The sequence below is a fragment of the Helianthus annuus genome, chromosome 10 (assembly GCF_002127325.2).
Source record: "Helianthus annuus cultivar XRQ/B chromosome 10, HanXRQr2.0-SUNRISE, whole genome shotgun sequence".
NCBI classification, from domain to species: domain Eukaryota; kingdom Viridiplantae; phylum Streptophyta; class Magnoliopsida; order Asterales; family Asteraceae; genus Helianthus; species Helianthus annuus.
The window spans coordinates 113,064,371-113,085,106 of NC_035442.2; the positions used below are offsets into that span (position 1 = coordinate 113,064,371).

The window sequence follows — 20,736 nt, forward strand, 5'->3', positions numbered from 1 at the left end:
ATGTTGTTGATTGTGCGGATTTTGCGTTCCGCCTTTCCATTTTGAGAGGAGGTGTGAGGACAAGAGAAGCGGAAGTACATGCCGTTTTGATGACAAAAATTTTGGAAATTATTATTTGCATATTCTGTCCCATTGTCGCACTGGAATTGTTTTATTTTTCGCTCAAATTGGGTAGTTATGTAATTGTTAAAGCGTGAAAAAATCTCGAAAACTTGTGACTTGTTACTTATTGGGTATGTCCATAGAAAATTAGTAAAGTCATCAAGAAACAATAGGTAATAACGATGCCCACCGATGCTAAGCACCGGCGAGATCCATAAATCACTGTGAATAATGTCAAATGGTAAAGAAGTCTTATTCAAGGAATCATAAAAGGGTAGCTTAACACTTTTGCCAAAAACACATGATTGACAAGTAGTAGTACTAAGTTTTCCATAATCAATACAAGAAGAAGATTTTAATGAATGCAGTAAATTTTGTCCCGGGTGCCCAAGTCGTTGATGCCAACGGTCCTGGGTAATGGCAGCAAATGTGGAAGGTGAAGGGGAGAGACTTTGGAGTGGAGCGGTGAGAGGATAAAGATCACCCGAGCTATTGCATCGAAGGATAGGGGCCTTGGTCTTGAGGTCCTTCACGAGAAAACCGAAAGGGTCAAATTCAATAGATATTAAATTATCAGTGGTAAGACGACGAACAGATATAAGGTTTTTAATTAGTTGAGGAGCGTAAAGGACATTATTAAGTTTAAGTGGAGGGAACGGGGGTGGTAAGGTATGGTTGCCCTGTCCAAGGACGGGAATGGACATGCCATTTCCGACTATAATATTTTTGGAAGTGCAAGCATTAAAAACAGACGGGGAAAAGTTACCTTGTTGGTTATTCATGTGGCCTGTCGCTCCGGTATCCATGTAGCCGAACGGGTCTTGCTGATTTAGAGATAAGGTGTAGAGGGCCTGAGCGATGTCGGTTGGAACTGGACCAGCAGTGTAGGCCTGAGCGGGGGCAGGCCCAAGTAAACCCGCACCTGTATTGGGTCTGGGCACTGATGGATACGGGCAGGGTGGGCTCGAGGTTGCTGCTGGCCATTGTGGGCCTGCTGATTCATGAGACCAACCCACTGATTGTTTGTCCAAGATTGTGGAAAAACAATGTATGGGTGCTGGGTATTCTGAGTATTGTAAGACCGACCCTCGCGACCATTGTTTCCGCGCCCTCTGCCACGTCCGCGGTTCCTTCCTCGTCCACGGTTACGGTCAGAATGTGTTGTGTTGGTGCTGTCAGACTTAGAGGGGCTGGCTGAGACAGCCGCAAGTGCAGTGGCAGAGGAATGGGCGGCCTGAGCAACATGGTGTTTCTTTTTGCTTTCCTCCATTGTGAGACTTGATCGGGCCTCATGAAAATCAGGCAAAGGGTCCCGATGCTGTAGGATCGTTGAAATCCCATCGTATTGTTCGGTAAGACCGTTTAAAAGCTGAAGTACCAGTCTTTGATTGTCAACGGGGGACCCCACACTAGCAAGTTGGTCGGACAGGAGTTTAACCTGTTGACAGTAGGCTGACATGTTTGGAAAGTTTTCCAAACGAATATTGGAGAACTCTTGCTGAAGAAAGACAGACCTGGTGTTTTTGTTGTCCCAGAAGAGGTTGGCCAGAGTAGTCCAGGCGTCATAAGCAGTCTGACCCGGAGTAAGTATGGTATGAAGGAGATCTGGTGAGATGGTGCCATATATCCATTGCTTGACAATGGCATCTAGACGAGACCAAAGAGCTTCATCATCAGAGGGAGGAGCAGTGACCTTGTCCTTGTCAGAACCAGAGGAGGTAGTTGTCGGCGCCGGTTTTCTTGGTTCCAAATGATCATGAACCTGGTAAGCCTTGCAAGAATTCTGAAAAAGTTCTGCCCAGGTTGTGTAATGGGCAGTTTCAACTTCGAGGGTTATAGGCACAACGTTTTTGATGTTGGACACTGTCATGGCTGGATGAAGTTTGCTGTCCATGATAGAAGATAGGGTGAAAATAGGTGATCGGAGTGAAGATGAGAGGCTGTAGGAGAGAGGAGAAGTTGCAGAAGGGAGGTAGGGTTAGGGTATGGATCGTGAATAGGCTGATACCATGTAAGATTGGTATTCCGTCATTTCTATTGATTACAATAATCTGAATATATATACACGTTACAGCGAGATCTCCTCTCAATATAATATCAATCACCTATCAAAGTAAACAAATCATTACTATATATATACGCTATCTAATACGAATATCCAGGATCGTTATTGATTATTAATTTATTACATTATGAGTTTACATATCAACACTAGTTGATTAGGTCTTTGTCTAGAATCTTCACCTTCATCTTGTTTTCTTACTTTTCACCATTCAAACACCTAATCAATAGGTTTTTGGATGTTGTCAATCACTATCACTGTGATCCGGATCTTGTTTGGGACTCACAATGGTCGATAATAAATAAGTAGACCCGGCAAACTCAACCCACACATTCAACTTTGGGTCAGGATGGGTGAGATTTCTGGAAATTTATACATTCATTCAATTCGATTATTATTATTTAATCAGTCGGTTGATATATTATTATTATTGATACAGGGAGATTTGATGGATTTTAGGTTGGGCGACTTGTAAGAATTTGCTTATTGCTGTTCATCCAAACACAGGTATGAATTTTCATCACTTGTATGACTTTTTTTGGGACAGTAATAGATGTTTATTTGATAGGGTTTATATGTTTAAGATTAGGGCTCGTTTGTGATGATATATTGAAATTAGGTTGTTTGTTGAAAAGTAATTCAAGAAAATGAGGAAAAATAAATATTACTCTTGCCTAAGTAATTCAAGAAAATGAGGAAAAATAAGTATTAACCTTGCCTAGCAGATGGTCAAATTCAGGCATAGTTTGAAAAGTAATTCCAAGTCAGTAGCATGTGTACAAAGAGCAGACAATGACTGTTAACTGTCAAAGTGCTTTTGTGTTTATACAAGCGAGTTAGCATTTTTAGGACCTTAAATTATAAATTTGAAGATAAATGAACTGAGTATTAGGTTCTGTAATGGGAATGCTGAATGCAAACTTGGGGTGTATTGTGTAAACGAGCCAAAAACGCTCGTGAACTACTCGAGATGTGCTTGCTAAAAACTCGAGTTGAGCTGAGCTTAATTAAGCTGGAGTCCAAGCCTGAAAATGAGTGTGTTAAATAAAATAGGGTGCTCGAATATGAAAAGTAAAGATAAAGCAACCCAGAAGGAGAATAATATTAATAATTTGCGTGGTATTTAAGAAAGTAAAATAAAGCATGGTGGATTTTTTTTTTATTTTTTTTTTAACTTTTTTTGATTTTTTTAATTTATTTATATTTTTAGCCTATCATGCCCAAATCCATCTTGACAAAAACCCATCTTGACCTAAACTCATTTCTTAATAAACCCATCCTAACCCACTACCCAAACCTACCCAACCCACCCATTTTGCCACCCTTAGGTGAAACTGGTCAGCAGATAATATGTTAATTGTTAAATTATGTTGTCACAATAAACTTCTTTCTGTAAGTATAATAATTTATGAGGCTATAAGCAACAAAAATGCAATTTGGGCAACTTCTTCCAACCCATCTGACCCGTTTCCTTTTTAGCTAATTTTCTCTATAATTTGACACAGTTAACCTACTAGCGATAAACGATAACTGATACCCAAATTGACCCATTCATAGCTATATTGGTCGAAACCCACTTCTGCATTCATTCGATCTTGATTTACGTGTAGACTAAAGTGGTGAACATAAACTATTCCATTGCATTTGCAGCCGATCTTGGTTTAAAAAAGCGCGCTTTAAGCGAACTTAAAGCGTGAGGCGCTGGGAATGTCGCTTTTTTATCTCTGAGGCGTCACAACACGTGAAGCATTTTGAGGCGAGCTTTAAGCGCGAAGCGACCTTGGTTTGAGGCGACGCTTCATCCCAATCAGGTCACATTTGGGTCATTTATTTAGGCCCAATAGTCTTTAAATAGGGTTTAAATGAGGCTGCTATTTCTTTACCCTAAAAAAAGAACGTTAGCTATCTTTTAACATATTCAGCTGCTCCCTTCCTCTTCTCCTGCGATTCTTCATACTTTCTCCAATAATCAGCATTCAAAGAGGTTTATTTCTATGTTTGAAGAAAATATTGGATTGAGTGATGTTGATGGAGATGAATACGTACCTGATTATGATGATTATTGATTAAAGACTATTTTTATGTTTATGTTTTAAGTGTGTTTCGACTTTAATTTATGTTTTAACTATGTTTTTTAATGTGTTAAGTGTGTTTTTTAATAATGTTTTTGTGTTTATTATTGATTAACAAGTAGAATAGGTCATATTGATGTGTACAATATTTTTTTTTTTTATTTTGAGCGCTTCGTATACGTGAAGCTCTTGCTTCGCGCTTGAAGCTTTGCTTAAAGCTTTTGGAACCAAAACGCTTCTGAGCGCCTCGCGCTTTTTTAAACCAAGCAGCCAATACATTTACGTGTTTTGAGCTGAAACAGATTTTTAGTTCGACTAGTAAGACAACTGCAGATTAAACCATTCTGGATTAGACTCCTATCATTTAGTTTTTGAATAACATTTGCAGGTAGTTTATGATCTAGATTTTGTTTCTATGATTGCTGCTTGGTTTAATATCCCTACTTGAATGCATCAGTGTATACCACTTGAATACATTATATTTCGCGAGGTGCACTGAGGCGATAGGGACCTTGGCAACGGGGCACAAGGCGCAAAGCGAAGGCTCACACATCGCGTACGTACGCGAGAGGAAATGTGTTTATATAGTTTTTTTTTTTATATTTGTTATAAGGTTCTATCGTCGCATATTTAGATATAAATAACCTCTGTATACAACCTAATTAGCTATATGTACAAACCTCTTGTTGCACAAAATCTGCCCATGTACAAGTGGCATGCGCATTGAAAATCTGATCTTGTACAAGAGGCACACCCGATGTGCAATCATCATTAGCATTTTGACCTACGCCTCATGTATGTTCGACGCCTCAAGCAATCATAAGCGCACATCCCTGTTGTTATCCAAACCTCCTTATATGTAACACTTTAAAATTAAGAGAATTCAGAGAGGGCCGATCTCAATTTAGCATATAGTTAACCAAAAAAGGACATTATTGATGTAAAAGAATTTAGCATAAAGTTAGCCAAAAAATAACATTATTAAACAATGAAAGATAACATTAACAACCGAGCCTTCTATTTGCATATACTGCCCCACCCAATTGAGTGGTAGCGCTAGCCCTTTGACTTTCCGAATTGGAGGTAATGGCTTGGAGTCTCGTCTGGGACATTTTGTTCCGGGTTGAGCCAGGGGATTTTCGCAGTTGTGGGTTTCCTCCTTAGCAGATGAGCCAAGTCATCATGTTCTTCAGGTGGAAGGGTGATCCCGGGTGTTACTCAAATTGGAACAAATTTAAACAAATTGGAGGTAAAAAAATAAATTATTATGATGACGTGCATATCCTATGGACCAAGCTTTTTGGGCCTGGGCTTGGGCAAGTTCGGCTCATTGGCCCTGATCCAGCCCACATCCTCTCCTTCGCAAAGATGGGGCATCGAGCATCCACTTGATGATCGCTGTCAATGTGTGGCTAGCCCACTTGGTACATGCACGCGCCTCTTAGAAGAGAGGTCTCAGGTTCAAATCTAGGCAAAGACGTAGTTTAGATTTATTGGTATAATTTAGAGGAGTACCATTTGTCGTTCAAATAAATAAATAAACTTGATGATGGCTTCATCCCATTTAGCTCTATATTATACTCTATAAATGTCTTGGCATAGATTAGATACACATATATGTTGATACTAATCTTGGTTTTAAAAGTGTGATTATATGATATTGGTTTTAAAAAGTTTGCATTGACCCTAACGTTTAGTTAAGCTTAACGAGATTATACTTGATGATTATGAACGACATGTTGTGTAGAGTCTCCTTGCTCTATGCTTAAAATAACTAGCTCACAACACCCAAGGGTGTACCAGAAGGTTGGGATTATCTATAAGAGTGTTCTCAATAGAGTTAAGACTCGTAACCTTAAATGATCATCTGAAAGCCTTAATTATAGGTTGTTCCAGATTCTGTAGCAGACCATCATTGACTTGGTAGCAGTTCGCTACTGCCTGTCGAGGATGATTAGTCATGCTACACGTGCCAACTACTCGCTTATGCCTTTCTTGTCACGTAGTGGACCACCAAGCTTCAGGTAGCAGTCGCGGTCCGCTAAGCCCTTTTTTTCACATTCAGATTGTCAAGAAACCTCAGTTTCATATATTATGATTTTTGTAACCCATTTCCTATCTCGGGATATGCCCATTTGAAGGTTGGGCCACACCCATGACATGTAATTGCATATTTTTAGAAATCGGGGTGTTACAAGTGATGTCGAAGTCTTGAACACCTCACTTGAAGAATATAGTAAGGATCAAAGTCAACATTTCAAAAATCTATTCACTTAGGACGTTCTCCGACACAGCTTAAAGTGGACGACAATACTCAAAATGCTTAAACAAATAAGCAATTCACAAAGGAAAAAGTCGAAGACACCCGACAACACAACCAGCGGTTCAGATGCATGTTGTTTCGTGGATCTCAATGGGAGCATCGACTAATTATCACATGAACCACAATGCCCCCTAGGAGGACAAAACAAATTCAAGACAGGCAACAACATCCTTAGTGGAAGATGAAAAATTGGATAAAGCGTTGTCAAAGTTGACGAGTTTTAGCACCAAATGCGAGGAGGTCGAAAACAAAAAATGCAATTAAATGATGATGCGAAGGTTGGGAGAATTTAAAAGTATTAACACTGGACACCGAACACCTTGAATCGTTTGCTTGTGAAGGGGCCAAATTTTAAATGCGAAGATTCCCAAACAGCGTTGGGGTTGTAATTTGTTTATTTTATTTTTAGTATTTTTTTATTATATTTAAATATGTTTTTAGTTAGTATTATGTAATCTTTTAAATGATTAATCGTTTATTTAAGTTACATTTAATTTTTATTTACAATTTGTTAGAATATATAAAACTATTATTTGCATTTAAAAAATGAAAATGAAAAATAATGTGCAGTGGAAATTCATTGAAGCTATGGAGTATGGCATGTCTGTGGTTCAATGTTACTTCCCTTCTTACCAAACTTCAGATAAATCTACAAACTGACTCGGAACAAGAAATCAAACATGAAAGAAATATTTTCAAGCGAGATTATTTGTTGTTGTTGTTGTTGTTATTATTATTATTATTATTATTATTATTATTATTATTATTATTATTATTATTTACCAAGAAAACCTTAACCCAAAACAATTAATCACATATATGAATCTCAGTCAAATGATACAAAGAAGCTAACAATCTAACAATACAAACAATAAAACTCCTGAACCACAAAAAGACGCTCGAAGCCATCTTGAAAATGAAAGGTCCTCCACACACTTGTGCCATCCATCTCATGCAAATACCAATTTACCAGTCACACACTCACATCTAGGGCTGCAAACGAACCAAACTAACACGAACAAGAGCTTGTTCGTGTTTGTTTGTTAAGAAATATATGTGTTCGCGAACTGTTCACGAACACTTATCGAACGAGATTTTATGTTCGTGTTCGTTTGTTAAGAAAATGAACTAGTTCGTGTTCGTTTGTGTTTGTTTGTTAATTTTAGACAACGGACAAAAACGAACATTGACGAACACAAATGAGCACAAAATAATGTTCATGAACACAAATAGAAACAGACGAACACAAACAATCGTTCATAAACAAAATATATAATACACTGACACTTATTAGATATTTAATTTGTCGAAATTTTGAAGTATTTAAATAAATACAAAAATTAAAAACAATAATGAACAATCGAACATAAACGAACACGTTACCGAACGTTCACGAACATAAACGAACGAACACCACCTCTGTTCATGTTTGTTCATTTAACTAAACGAACAAAATTTCTTGTTCGTGTTCGTTTGTTTAATAAACGAACGAACACAAACAAACTTCCCGCCAAACGGTTCACAAACTGTTTGCCGAACGTTTGGTTCGTTTGCAGCCCTACTCACATCTTCAACTTTGAGGCCCATATGTGGTGGCCCAATTAATGAAGAAGTGGTCCACCGTCCACCAATAAAGCAAGCCCAACAACTTAACATCCCATATTAGAAGTTTAGAACTGAAATAAAAACATTTTAATCTTAATATATTTTACACCAACTTTGTCAATTTATGATTGAATTGTTCATTAATACATATTAGCACTGTGTGGTCCTGTTCACTGTTGTTATTCCTAACTAGGGTCGTAGTCACCTCGGGACGCGATTGGAATTCTCTACATATCGCACACTATGATAACCAATGAATAAATTCGTAAAATCAAACAAAATGATATCTAAATGTGTTAATGCTATTTGTGTCGTAGCTCTGCTCTAAAAGTCAAAATAATAAGAAAAGCTAAAACAATAAGGTAAATAACAAAAGTAAACATAAAAGAAAACGATAGGAAGTCGGTCGGTTTCGTGCGTTCGTTATTGCAAACGAAAAAAAAGTTAAAAAAGTTGTTCAAAAGGGTATCTGCGCTTATTCAGTTCGTTAAAAAGTTTTCGAAAGTTAAAAAGGGTTTTCCGTACCGCTAAAAAACTAAACTAAAAAAAGGCACTAGTTAGCAAAATACTAAACTCACAGAAAAGAGGTTCAAGTTAGCAAAGTCTCCAAAGCTTATGTTACCATATTGACACTATTCAACTTCTCTTCTTTTATATAAAGATAGTTGTCCTCTAAATATTGCTAATATTAAGTCGGAATTGTTAATTCAAAAGATTGGACTAGAACCAAATGGATCAGGTTTGGTAGCTCATGCCATTGGAACATGTTGTTGGTCCCTATCATACATACCTTGAACATTGCTGCTATTCGTGTCATCCGTCTTAGCTTACATACTTTTGTTGTCAAAACTATTTATGATCGATTACCTTATCAGTGAGGATGTATTCAAGGTCAGCCCAATGTTTTTGTAGGCTCTAAGCAAACTATAAAGTTGGGACCACTTTGAATTTGTATAACTCACAAAAAAAAATTGTATCAATGATGATGTTAGGCTTAAGTTGTATGCCCTGATTCCTTCCCTTCCTCTCTATGTGGACATTGCTGATTTTTTTTTTTTGGACCCAAAACAATACACAATTTCTTTTGAAAAATGAGGGCCCTTGCCTAGACTTACAGGCCTATTGGGCCGGACTTGGATGTATCATATGGATTAGAGATGGGCATATCGGGTTTTTTTATACCCGGAACCGGTTCCTAACCGGACCTGGTTCTTGTATGAGTGTTGGTGGAACCGGTTCTTGTAGGAACCGGTTCCAGTTCCTACCCGGTTTTAGACCATTAATACTACTGGAACCGATACTAACCGATTCCATGTAGGGTTGTAACCGGTTCCTTAGAATGAATTATGTACACTATATATACTATCAGGAATCCATTCCAACGGCTAGGAATCGATTCCAACGGTAACAATGCATTAAATGGTTGGTTGCAACGGCTAAGAATCGATTCCAACGGCTAGGAATCGATTCCAACGGTAACAAAACCATTAAATGGTAGAATTTAATGCATAGGGTTGAATTTGGTTACGAGGAATCGGTTCCTGGTAGGAACCAGGTACGAACAGAATTTTTTTATAAAATGTGGAACCTGGTAAGAACCTACGGGTTTTCTGAACCCGAAACCGGTTCTTCAATACAGCGGGTAGGAACTGGAACCGGTTCCAAGTCGGATCTACCAGGTCGGGTTTGGAACCTGTTATTATGTCCATCTCTAATATGGATGCTAATCTTAAAGCTAGTGTTGTGTTTTGGTTTTAACTATGATATGCCATCCTGGTTACGATGTTGTCGAATCTTCGTTTCTAACTGTTTTTGGCACTGGTTGCATCACTTACTAGTTTATATTAACATCAGATTGTAATGCCTATGTAAATTTGGTATAGGGTTTGTCCTCAAGTCTATAAATTGTGTTCTATAACTTACATTACCCCGAACCTATTACAAAATCGAACAAGGTTTAATTGGAAACTATTGTTTTTTCTCTTCCTTTCAACTTGAGAACAAATAAAAGGTTTACCTTCTTTTCCTTTCCTTCAAACTCGAAAAACACTAAATACAATTATATTTTTCTTGTTCCATCCTTTTCTTTCCTTTCCTTACAACATAAAACTAGTATGATTTAAAAAATGAATAAACAAAATTCTCAATACTATTTTTAACTAGGTTTATAAACAAACCAAACGAATATGAACACACAAAACTAGTATGATTTAAAAAATGAATAAATAAAGTTTCCAGTATTTTTTTAACTAGGTCTATAAGTATAAACATAACAAACATGAACGAGTCAGTCATATTCAAACAAAAAAACGATTAGACACAATAATAAAATACAAATTCCCGAAAAAAAGAAACAAACTCTGCAACCTCGATTAACGACATCCTAACGATACGCCGTTAACAAAAAAAAAGAGTAAACAAACTCTGCAACCTCGATTTCATTTTTGGACCAAAATGGCAATAAAATTGAAACCACAGGGACTCATATGCAAAAGGTTTGAGTTTTGGACTAAAGTGACAAAAGTTATAAACCTCATGGACCAAAATGCAGTTTACTCAACTAATAATATATAACCATAACCGTATAAGTGACCTAAAGTAAATTAGTAAACGCATACACATATCTCCACCCTGAGGTTTCTCCGATAAACAAACCACCCAAATGGGGGAATATTCCGGCAAATCGAAGAAGAAGAAGCGTCGGTACTCGGAAGATTCAACCTCATCTTCATCTCCATCGTCATCTTCTTCAATTTCCACTTCAGAAACCGACGACGAATCTTCCTCGAAGCGGCACAAAAGCAGCCGGAAGCATCGCCGGAGGCGGAGCAGCGAGAGGGGGAGTTCTAGGAGAGAGAAGGAGAAGAGGAGAGAGAAGCGGAAGAAAAAGAAGAGAGAGAAAGATAGAAAGAGAGGCAGCAGTAGCCGGAGATCAAAACCTAGGGTTTCGGATTCTGATTCTGATTCAGAGGAGGAGAAGGAGTATGGATTGAATGATGGTGGTAGTGATCCTTTAGATGTGGTGAAATTCATATTGGAGGAGTTTCCTGCTGTAGCTGATGATTTGGAGCAGGTAATTTTCGTTTTCTGTTTGTGTTTGAACTTTGAATTGCATCTGATTTTGGAATAGTGGTTTCTAGCTTCAGTAGAAGAATAGCATTTGTTTCGTGTTACTAACAGGAATTGTGAAGCTAGGCAAAGAAATAGGTTATTTTGGTACTAACATTATTTGATAGGGTTTCATGTTGTTGACCATTGTAGAAGGTGATGCTTTGTAGCTGCTTACTTCTTCTTAGGGCATGTTTGGCTAAGCTTTTTGAAACAACTTACTTATTGACTTTTTGAAAAGTTATAAGGCTTCCAAATGATGTTTGGCAACCAGGTTGTATGTGAGGGGAAAAGTGACTTTTCCAAAAAGTCACTCCATACTGACTTTTCCAAAAAGCTAATAAGTCAATAAGCTGTTTTCAAAAAGCTTAGCCAAACATGCCCTTAGTAGATAGTTGCATCTTGATAAGTTTCAAATGAGTTAAATATTATTGGTGTTCGATATATAACAAAACCCTAATCAGTTCTGAATTTGGGAAGTATCTGGTCTAACATAAAAAATTAGCAGGTATTCTGGTTTAAAACCATAAGAAATATATACTTTTGGAGTTGGATTTAGTGGAGATTTTGGGAGTATGATATGTGTGGATGCTCGGGGGGCAAAAGTGAAAGTGCACTAATTTTAACGTTATTTTGCTAATTTCGTGAAAATAACGTTAAAAGAGGGGGATGGTTAATCATGCATCATGTGGTGGCGTTGGTAGCCGAAAGACAAAAGGGTACATGCACTAATCGGCCTTTGTCCCGATTGTTGAGTGTTATGTGCCTTGTGTCCAAGGCTTGATGCAAAACTACTATCGAGTCGGGGGTCTCACTGGAAGCAGCCTCTCTATTCCTACGGGGTAGAGGTAAGGCTGTCTACATCTTACCCTCCTCAGACCCTATCTTAGCTTTGCTATTGATGGGATTTACTGAGTATGATGATGATGATGATAAAGTTCGCAAGATAGCTTCTCTTTGTTAGCTGTCATTTCCCCAAACATTATTGAATAACATGCAAACAGGTACTTTGACTATGAATCTATGATATTTGCAACATCTAGGATAAAATGTTGACTTTTATACTGTTAGGTGATCCCGGATTAGGGTTTTGATGGATGATAATGATAATGGTCTTGCATTTGCAGTGTTGCCTTTTTGGGTGGCTACTCAACTTATCATTTGGATGTGAATGGTGGTGGGGTAAGTTAAGATCTGTTTAGTGTTGAAATGGTAATATTAAGCAAAACTAGAATGTTAGAATCGATCTGAAGCGCATGACATAGGGTTGATAAGAGGTTGGTCACTTGGGTATGATATAAAAAGCTTTATAGAATGTAGATCTGTTTGATCTTACCTCCACAAACATCTTTTTACTGTATTTGAATAATCAGGACAGTGACAATCTTGAACTAAAAGTCTAGAACAATTACTTTCTGAAAAAATATAATTTATTTGCACATCACCTAGCATGAAATTGTTTTTTTTTCTCTTGGTACTATTCCTGACTTGCTATAATTTAAAAAAAAATGTTTTTCCAGAATTACTGAACTTTTGATTTATTTCTCAGCTTCTGCGCATGATTGACGATGGACAAGCAGTTGATATATCTGGTTTATCTGAGAAGTCATTAGTAAAATATCTTAAAAAGCTGTTCTTGTCCTTGAACCTCAACGAAAAGGGTAACTTGGTCTTTTTGTTGCCTTCTGGTGTTCCTCCCACTTTAGAGGTCGTCGGGTCTGTTATATCTAGATCTAAATCTCAAGGTCCGAGTGTTAATGATAATCATGAACCACCTAATAATTTACACACTGAACTACCAAATGAGGAACGTAAACTTGATGATGGTGGCTCTAATCCTACATACACACATGATGACATGCCAGCTCCTAAGAAGAGGTAACAAACACATTTAATAATAGATTTAAAGAGGTTTATTTTTACGTTGTTGGGATTAATAAAATCTGTTATGAGTTTTCAGGGTTATTGGACCTGCCATGCCATCTGCTGAATTGCTTGCTGCAGCAGCTAAGTTAACCGAAGCAGAGGCTGAGTTAAGGTATGGTAACATCTTTTATTTAATATGATATCTTAAATATACTTGTTTTTTTTGTTGATTACGTTTTTGAAGTGTGATTTAGAACATCTGTTTAATGTTAGCTTAATTCAAATGTAGGGAAGCTGAAATTGGTGAAGATGATGAACTATTTATTGGACCTCCACCTCCTGCTGTAGTCAATGAGGCTGCATCTGCAAATGACGCAGAGCGTTTTGAGGAGGTAGTTTCAATAGTCAATTAACATTGTTTAAAGGAATAAAGGGAAATAATTTCAGTTGTTGTTTATCTTGATGTATATTGTATACGTGTTGACTGTAGCTTATAAACTTCTTGACTTTCATCTGATTAGGTCACAAGAATTATGGTGGCAGAGATCGATAACCCATACGATGTTGTTGGAGTCAATAGGAATATGGCAGCTGACAGCATTAAGAAAAGGCAAGCTTTTCTCAACATTGTTGCAATCATGCTTGTCGTCTCTTTTTACAATTTAAAACTCTTTTAGATATGATAATCACTTAAAACGGTTTTCGTATATATCTATTAGCTTTTGCCTTTCTGTGCTAACTGATTTTATAGTTGTTAACTATGTGATAATCACTTATAGTTGTTAACATCAGTTTGCCTTTCTGTGCTAACTGATAGTAAAGCCATTTTATGATTTCTGTGTGATTACTAGCAGTAATATTATGTTTAATTAATGTAATGTTTATTTGTTTTAGGTATTGGAAGCTGTCTCTTATGGTTCACCCTGACAAATGTCCTCATCCAGAAGCCCACCAAGCTTTTATCAAGTTGAATAAAGCTTTTAAGGATTTACAAGATCCTGTGAAGGTAACTATTATATATTTGTTAAACACTTGTGGAATCTGTGATCTTTACTACTTTTCTTACCGTGTATTCTGCTACAGCGAAAAGCAATGGATGACAAGATTGACGAGAAGGAGGAAAAGGAAAGATTTAAGGTACATGTCTATCTGGCTTTTTAGCAAAATATTATATATTCGGACTACTTGTTATTCAACCTTTAATATGTTGCTTTCCTTTTGTAGTTGGAGTTAAAAGCTATGCGTGAAGCTGCACAATGGAGGCGTTTGCAAGGTGACTATTTTTCTTTGTATCTTGGTGTTATATTGCATGGTGAATGCACCGCGATACACACACAAACACACACTCTTTAAAAGTTTGTTACAACAAGAAAAAATACATGCTTGTTTTCAGGTATATCTATGGAGGGTGACGAGGCACTCTTAGCCGATCTGGATGTAAAAGAAGAGAAAAAAAGAGATGAATGGATGACAACACTTCCTCCTGAAAGGAAAGTAAGGCTTCTTTTAAATGCTTTCTTAATTTATTTCTGTAATTTTTTTTATCATTTTTGGTTATAGTTCCTCAAAATAAGTTCAGTGTTCTTATGTAACGCCGCACTGATATTTTCCATATATTTTCTTGAATATCAACTTGTTCTGTATGAACTCTTTATTTATTTATTTTACTAAAGGAAATTTATGTGATGCTTTTATGTCAGCCTGGTGTGGCAACACAGCAATCAACAAAAAGTTTTAGTAGGACTTCTAGAGAAGGGCGTGGTGATACTAGTGCTTGGACCGATACCCCTTCGGACAGAGCCCAGAAGGCTAAAACGAAGTACGTCATCTTATACCATCTTCCACCGTATTTGGATTATACCATAAATACCCTTTTGCTATTTATTTACTTAGTTATGATTATACCTTAAATACCCTTTTGCTATTTATTTACTCAAATCAATCATCACTGCACCATGATTTATTTATTTTTTTTTATTATCATGCAACTTGGCAGTTATCTGGAGGCATATAACGAGGCAGCAGCGCTTGCTGCAAATGATCAAGATAAGAAAACAAGTAACGCTGATGCTGAATTGGTGGACCAATACAATAAAGCGAAAAGGTCAAAATCATTGGTGGAGAAGCATCAAGAATCAACCCGGGTTCGGTCAAAGAAGAAGTCAAAGACGGACAAAGAAAAACAGAAAGAAGAATGGGAAGGTCAGCATCCTTGGAAACCATGGGATCGTGAAAAAGATTTGACTGGAGGACGACAAAACGTCAAACTAGATGCTGAAAATATGGCACAAGGGTTGACTTCCCGGTTTTCTTCTGGATCTTTTCAAAGAAATTTTTTATAGAATAATTTGTTGTACTCATACAAATCGGTTTTTAGTAAGACATGTACCAATTTTTCAAGCAATTTCAAGATTTTCATTTAGATTCATTTAAGATCGACATAAGCTATTCATTTAAAACTAACATACAACATTAATATCCAAAATAATAAATCAAAATCTTTACATGTCATCAAAATACTAAAAAAACTATTACACTAGTTTTGTTGTTATACAGTCGTGGATCTAGAAACGAAACTAAGCCGTAACGTTTTATAAATAAGCCGTAACGAAATCGAAAAAACGTCAAATTTTTCCAAAATTTACACTAATTTTTCTAAATTTTTCCGCGCCAAGCCGTAGCGAAGGTTGCCCCCCGGTAAGCCTTATGTCCGCCACTGTTGTTATACATGTAGCTGTCATGTATATATTCATGTAGTTGCATATGTGTGCGTGTTCATGATCTCGAAAATCTTTAGAAAGAAAACTGATATGCTATACGTGTATTTATACTTGATATATATATATAGGGAAGGTTAAAGTACAATATTCATTAAAGCGTACGTGATTAACGTTATAAAACTCTAATCACGCATGTTAAATTATAATAATACTATTTAAAAGCGACATGTTCTGACTCGAACATATTCCGGTTAGAACCCGTTTTTACTTGATCATATTTTGGTTAAAACCCGTCTTGACCCGAACCAGGTTAGACTAGTTTTAAATGTGACCCGAACGTATTCTGGTTAGTACCTGTTTTGACCCGAACGTATTATGGTTAAAACCTGTTCTGACCCTCACCCGAACCAGGTTGGACTAGTGTTAAATGTGACCGAAACATATTCTGATTATTATTATTATTATTATTATTATTATTATTATTATTATTATTATTATTATTATTATTATTATTATTATTATTTTATATATTTTTTCGTTTTTACCTTTATTTTTTTCTAAATTTTTTTACTTTTTTTAATTTTTCATTTTTTCTAACTTTTTTTTAATCTTTTTTCTAAATTTTTATATTTATATTTTTTTGTTTTTAATTTTTTTTTCATCTCATTCTAACCCGAACCAACCCAAACCCAAACTAATGTTGACCTTTTCTTAATATACTCATCCTGACCCAAACCCATCTTGACCCATTACCCAAACCCATCTTCAAACAAAAAAAAAAAAAAAAAACCATAAATTAAGGCGTTGTGACCCGAATGGTCATTCTGAAGCTCCAGCCTCTATCCGAGATAGCAATTGCCCAGTAGCATTTGAATACTAGAAAAACTGCACCATACTTGTCTTCCACCATATTTGTTTACTTAGTTATCTGGAGGCATATAATGAGGCAGCAGCAGTTGCAGCGAATGATCAAGAGAAGAAAACAAGCAACGCTGATCCTGAATTTGTGGACCAGTACAACAAAGCGAAAAGGTCAAAATCATTGATGGAAAAGCATCAAGAGTCAACTAGAGTTCAGTCAAAGACAAAGAAAAGCAGAAAGAAGAATGGGAATGCCAGCATCCTTGGAAACCATGGGATCGTGAAAAAGATTTGACCACAGGACGACAAAATGTCAAACTAGATGCTGAAAATATGGCACAAGGGTTGACTTCCCAGTTTTGCAAGCAATTTCATCCGCTAACAAACTATTGAAGTTTTAACATTTTCATTTAAGATTGTCATAAGCTATTCAGACGATTAAATACACTAATACAAACTTTTAACATTCAACTAGAAAACCATCAAACAAGAAAAGACATAGATTAAGAGCCGAGCGTTGTGACCCAAATGGTCATTCTGAAGCTCCAGCCTCTATCCGAGATAGCAATTGCCCAGTAGCATTTGAATACTGGAAAACCTGCACACAAATACGATACAATGCTTTCAGCTAAAGGAAGTATAAATAAAAATGTCCAATGGACTCTGACCTCTTTAGTGATCTCTTCACATTTGCGGAGTAACATTTGCTGCTTAGCTGCTGCTGATTCTTTCTCTTTATTGAACTTTTCATTGATAGCGTCCCCCTTTACCATGATTTAAAAAAAACTCGGAAACGTTCATCAGCAAAATCTCAGTTGTTATAAATGCTTTTCGTTTAAGAATTTCTTAACACACATACCTCTGCAACAAGAGCTTCTACTTCCCTTTGTCTTTGTTCGAGGCCGCAGTGATCATATTCCATTTGTGATCTCACATTATTTAGCTCTTTGGAAGCCTCTTCACACTTGACATCTCTTTCTTTTTGCAACTGTTTTAGTAATTCCTCTAACTGGTCCACTGATAAACAGATTTTTTAAAAAAATATAATTTTAAAAGTTTTGGGTGGGTTACGACGTTAAGTTAACAAGAAGCACCTCTGCCTTGAAGTTCAAATAATTTGGCTTCAAGTGATTTATCCAACACCCCATCATCACTGTTCTTAGCTTTCAGGACCTTCACATCTTTCTCAACCTGTTTGGCTGAGTTCACCTGTTCAATTTTAGCCATTTTTTTTTATTTCAGAATTTGACCCGTTTCAGACAAATCACAGCCCAAATTTGACTCGTTCACAAACAAGCAGGTGTAAACCATAGAAACAAAACCTGCTCTTGTAAAGTCTGCATTAGCTTCAGATGCTTGTTCATTTTCTTGCTAGCCTGATAAAGAACATATCGCACAACTATTAACCACCATGCATACAAGTTGGAACGGAAAATACAACTTGACATATCACATATCTGACTAAAAACCTTTGAATATACTTCAAGGATGGCAGTTTTTTCATTAAAAGACTGAATTGCTGCCTTTTCTGCGTTCTTTGCCTCAGTTAGAGCTGTTTTCTTCTCCTCCAATTTCCTCTTCAATATATTAAACCAACAAATAGTTTAAGAGAGTTTGAAATAATGTGCGTATATGTCCTCTTCTCATAAGACAGCCTACAGTAGTTTAGAAATTACAAGCTAGAATAAGTTGTACCTGTAGTTTATCGGGAGACTGAACAATTTTTGAACGCAGGCTGGCATTTTCTTGAGCACTTTGTACTAAAGCAAACTCAGCACTAGAAATCTAACAAAAACAGAATAAACTATAAACTTTAAACAAGTAAATACAAATTATTAGACAATAATTTCAGATAAACACCAATAGAATCATTTAATGATAATACTCGAGTATCAGGATCTCCGTTTCTTAGTGAATTGGATGATATTACACATACAAACAAAGTCCACCTGTTTCAGCAGTCAAGACGTCGCTTTATAACAAATATAAAGTGTACCTTTTCATCCATTTCCTTAGACACGTCCCTCTTTTTTCTAATTGTAGCTTGCAAGGACGACTGTTGTTTGTTACGAGCTGCAATGGCCTGTCTCAGCTCTTCGATTTTGGTTTCGAGTTCTTTAATGTCAGGTGTCTCCCTCTCCCTTAGTTCATTGAGCTCTGATATTTCTGCATTCCACTAGAACAAATATAAACTTAAGTTAATTTAACTAAATTTCAATCTGGTTGATAAATTACGCAAGTATGTTTCCTACACTACCTGCAATATTTTAGCCTCCAGCTCTTGTCGTTGCTCATCAAGAGCTGTCAACTCATCCACAGCTGGCCTTATCATATTCATTTTAGTATCTCTATAATGTTTAAAGAAGACTATGTAAGTCACCAAGATGACGATGATAAAACAATTCTCATGGTTAGAAGAAGCCGATATGTACTATGGATATTACAAGATAAGCACAACCAATCACATTCATAAAGCTATCAATTTAAGACCACCCGTAGTGGACAGAATTTGGGCGTTTTTTGCCCAACAACGCCCCCAAACGCCCCTTCAACCGCCCCCTGGGCGTTTTTCACCAAAAAAATGCAAGAGGTGTCCTTTTTTCCACGCCAAAGTTCCAATTCTTCGGCCAATCACCATGCATCTCTTTTTGGTTGGCCAATAACAATTTTTGAAGGTTTTCTTTAATTTAAATTCTATTACACCCCTTTTAACATAATGCCCACATCCCCACTACACCCATTTTACAAAAACGCCCCATAATGCCCTATTGCTGACTGGACTGTCACATGGCGCAAAACGCCCAAGGGTGGGGTGTCTTCCACTACGCATGGTCTAAGTACTGAATTCTAGTTTTAGCAAAGGTTAGGCAACTTCAAGGCTTCCTACAAACATCGATTTGAGCACCGGGATCCTCTTTTGAAAGCATAAATGTTCATTTCGATGCTCGTTGAAGTTTGAAATGCCCAATTCAAACAATCTAAAAACACCAGTAACATGTGGCTCTCAAAATTAAATAACACAATAACCAAGAAATTAAAAATTTATATACCTATAAAGACAAAAGTTAAGAATAGCACCAACAAAGAACTCAGTCCGATCAGGATCAGGCTTAACAAGATCTCTCAACGTGAAGACGAACATCTTAGGGCAAATAGCATCAATAACCTCTCTAACTTTCCTAAACAAACTCATCATTCTAACTGAATCAACATGTAAATCAGGGTTCTCCAGTTGATCTAGGTCTGCAAATTCCAACAGCCCACTATCTTCCCTGTGGAAAATTGAACAAAAAGTTGTTAAAAGTAAATGAATATTAGGGTTTAAAAGGGAAATTTAGGGTTTAAAACGTACTGGAGACTGCCGATGTGGATGAGCAGTTGAGCGTAGAGGTTGGAGACGAAATCGGAGGTAGGGTTGGTTAGATCGTGTTCTGAGATGGAAGCGATTTGGGATTCGGCGAGTACTGCGATGATTTCTTTTCTGGGGAGCCGAGGGTATTCGAACTTTGACATATTGTTTCTGGTTCTGATTGTGTGTGTGTGTGTGTGAGAGAGAGAGAGAGGGAGAGAGAGAGGACACTCAAATTGGACGAAGAAGGTTTAGTCTCAACTTTCCCGCCAGGTCAAGTGCAAGTCCGGAACATTGGTCCCATTTGGCCTTGCTGTGATATAAACCCAAATTCAAAATCAAAGACATATAATTCCCACCTTTATCCTTTAAAAGTTATTTTTTTGAGTTAAATGCCAAGTTGGTCCTTGTGGTTTGCGAAAATTGCAACTTGGTCCTAATGGTTGCAATTTTTAAACTCGGGTGGTCCTTATAACACTAACATTTGTAAAAATTTTCAGTTAAGTGTTTGTAAAATGACTAAATTGTCACTGAACAATTAAAAAAAAAGATGGGCCACCCCTCATCTTCTTCTCCCCCAACTCTCTCTCTCTCTAACCCACCACTACCACCACCTCCACATTCAACCCACCATCACCACACCACCACCTCCACCTTCAACCCACCAC

General features: G+C 36.9%; 3 protein-coding genes and 1 long non-coding RNA gene across 6 annotated transcripts; 2 read left to right on the forward strand and 2 right to left on the reverse strand.

Moving 5' to 3' along the window:
- Positions 1–323: 323 nt before the first annotated feature.
- LOC118482858 lies at positions 324–2,209 on the reverse strand. Its single transcript, XM_035978494.1, has 2 exons — positions 869–2,209; positions 324–629 (listed from the first exon to the last, which is right to left on the reverse strand). Exon 1 carries the CDS (start codon positions 1,994–1,996, stop codon positions 932–934), a length of 1,065 nt encoding a protein of 354 aa, XP_035834387.1. The 5' UTR covers positions 1,997–2,209; the 3' UTR covers positions 324–629; positions 869–931.
- Positions 2,203–7,061, forward strand: LOC110884729. 2 transcript variants are annotated; one of them, XR_002561496.2, is made up of 3 exons: positions 2,203–2,517; positions 2,604–2,671; positions 4,694–7,061. It is a non-coding gene; the product is annotated as an uncharacterized LOC110884729 (long non-coding RNA). The 2 variants fall into 2 exon arrangements; XR_002561497.2 differs by having other exon boundaries at positions 6,123–7,003.
- A 3,696-nt stretch (positions 7,062–10,757) lies between these two features.
- LOC110884730 lies at positions 10,758–15,571 on the forward strand. 2 transcript variants are annotated; one of them, XM_035978495.1, is made up of 12 exons: positions 10,981–11,237; positions 12,400–12,454; positions 12,822–13,150; positions 13,233–13,310; positions 13,428–13,530; positions 13,660–13,748; positions 14,033–14,144; positions 14,222–14,275; positions 14,363–14,411; positions 14,532–14,632; positions 14,839–14,957; positions 15,135–15,571. In XM_035978495.1, the coding sequence occupies exons 1-12, from the start codon at positions 11,224–11,226 to the stop codon at positions 15,478–15,480; spliced, it is 1,449 nt and encodes a 482-aa protein (XP_035834388.1). In that variant the 5' UTR covers positions 10,981–11,223; the 3' UTR covers positions 15,481–15,571. The 2 variants fall into 2 exon arrangements, with proteins under 2 accessions (XP_021988134.1, XP_035834388.1); XM_022132442.2 differs by lacking the exon at positions 12,400–12,454 and having other exon boundaries at positions 10,758–11,237.
- A 1,522-nt stretch (positions 15,572–17,093) lies between these two features.
- Positions 17,094–20,397, reverse strand: LOC110884731 (kinetochore protein NUF2 homolog). Its single transcript, XM_022132443.2, has 11 exons — positions 20,072–20,397; positions 19,770–19,991; positions 18,977–19,067; positions 18,716–18,895; positions 18,415–18,504; positions 18,189–18,296; positions 18,042–18,095; positions 17,814–17,928; positions 17,579–17,736; positions 17,388–17,483; positions 17,094–17,317 (listed from the first exon to the last, which is right to left on the reverse strand). The coding sequence occupies exons 1-11, from the start codon at positions 20,230–20,232 to the stop codon at positions 17,252–17,254; spliced, it is 1,341 nt and encodes a 446-aa protein (XP_021988135.1). The 5' UTR covers positions 20,233–20,397; the 3' UTR covers positions 17,094–17,251.
- Positions 20,398–20,736: the final 339 nt, after the last annotated feature.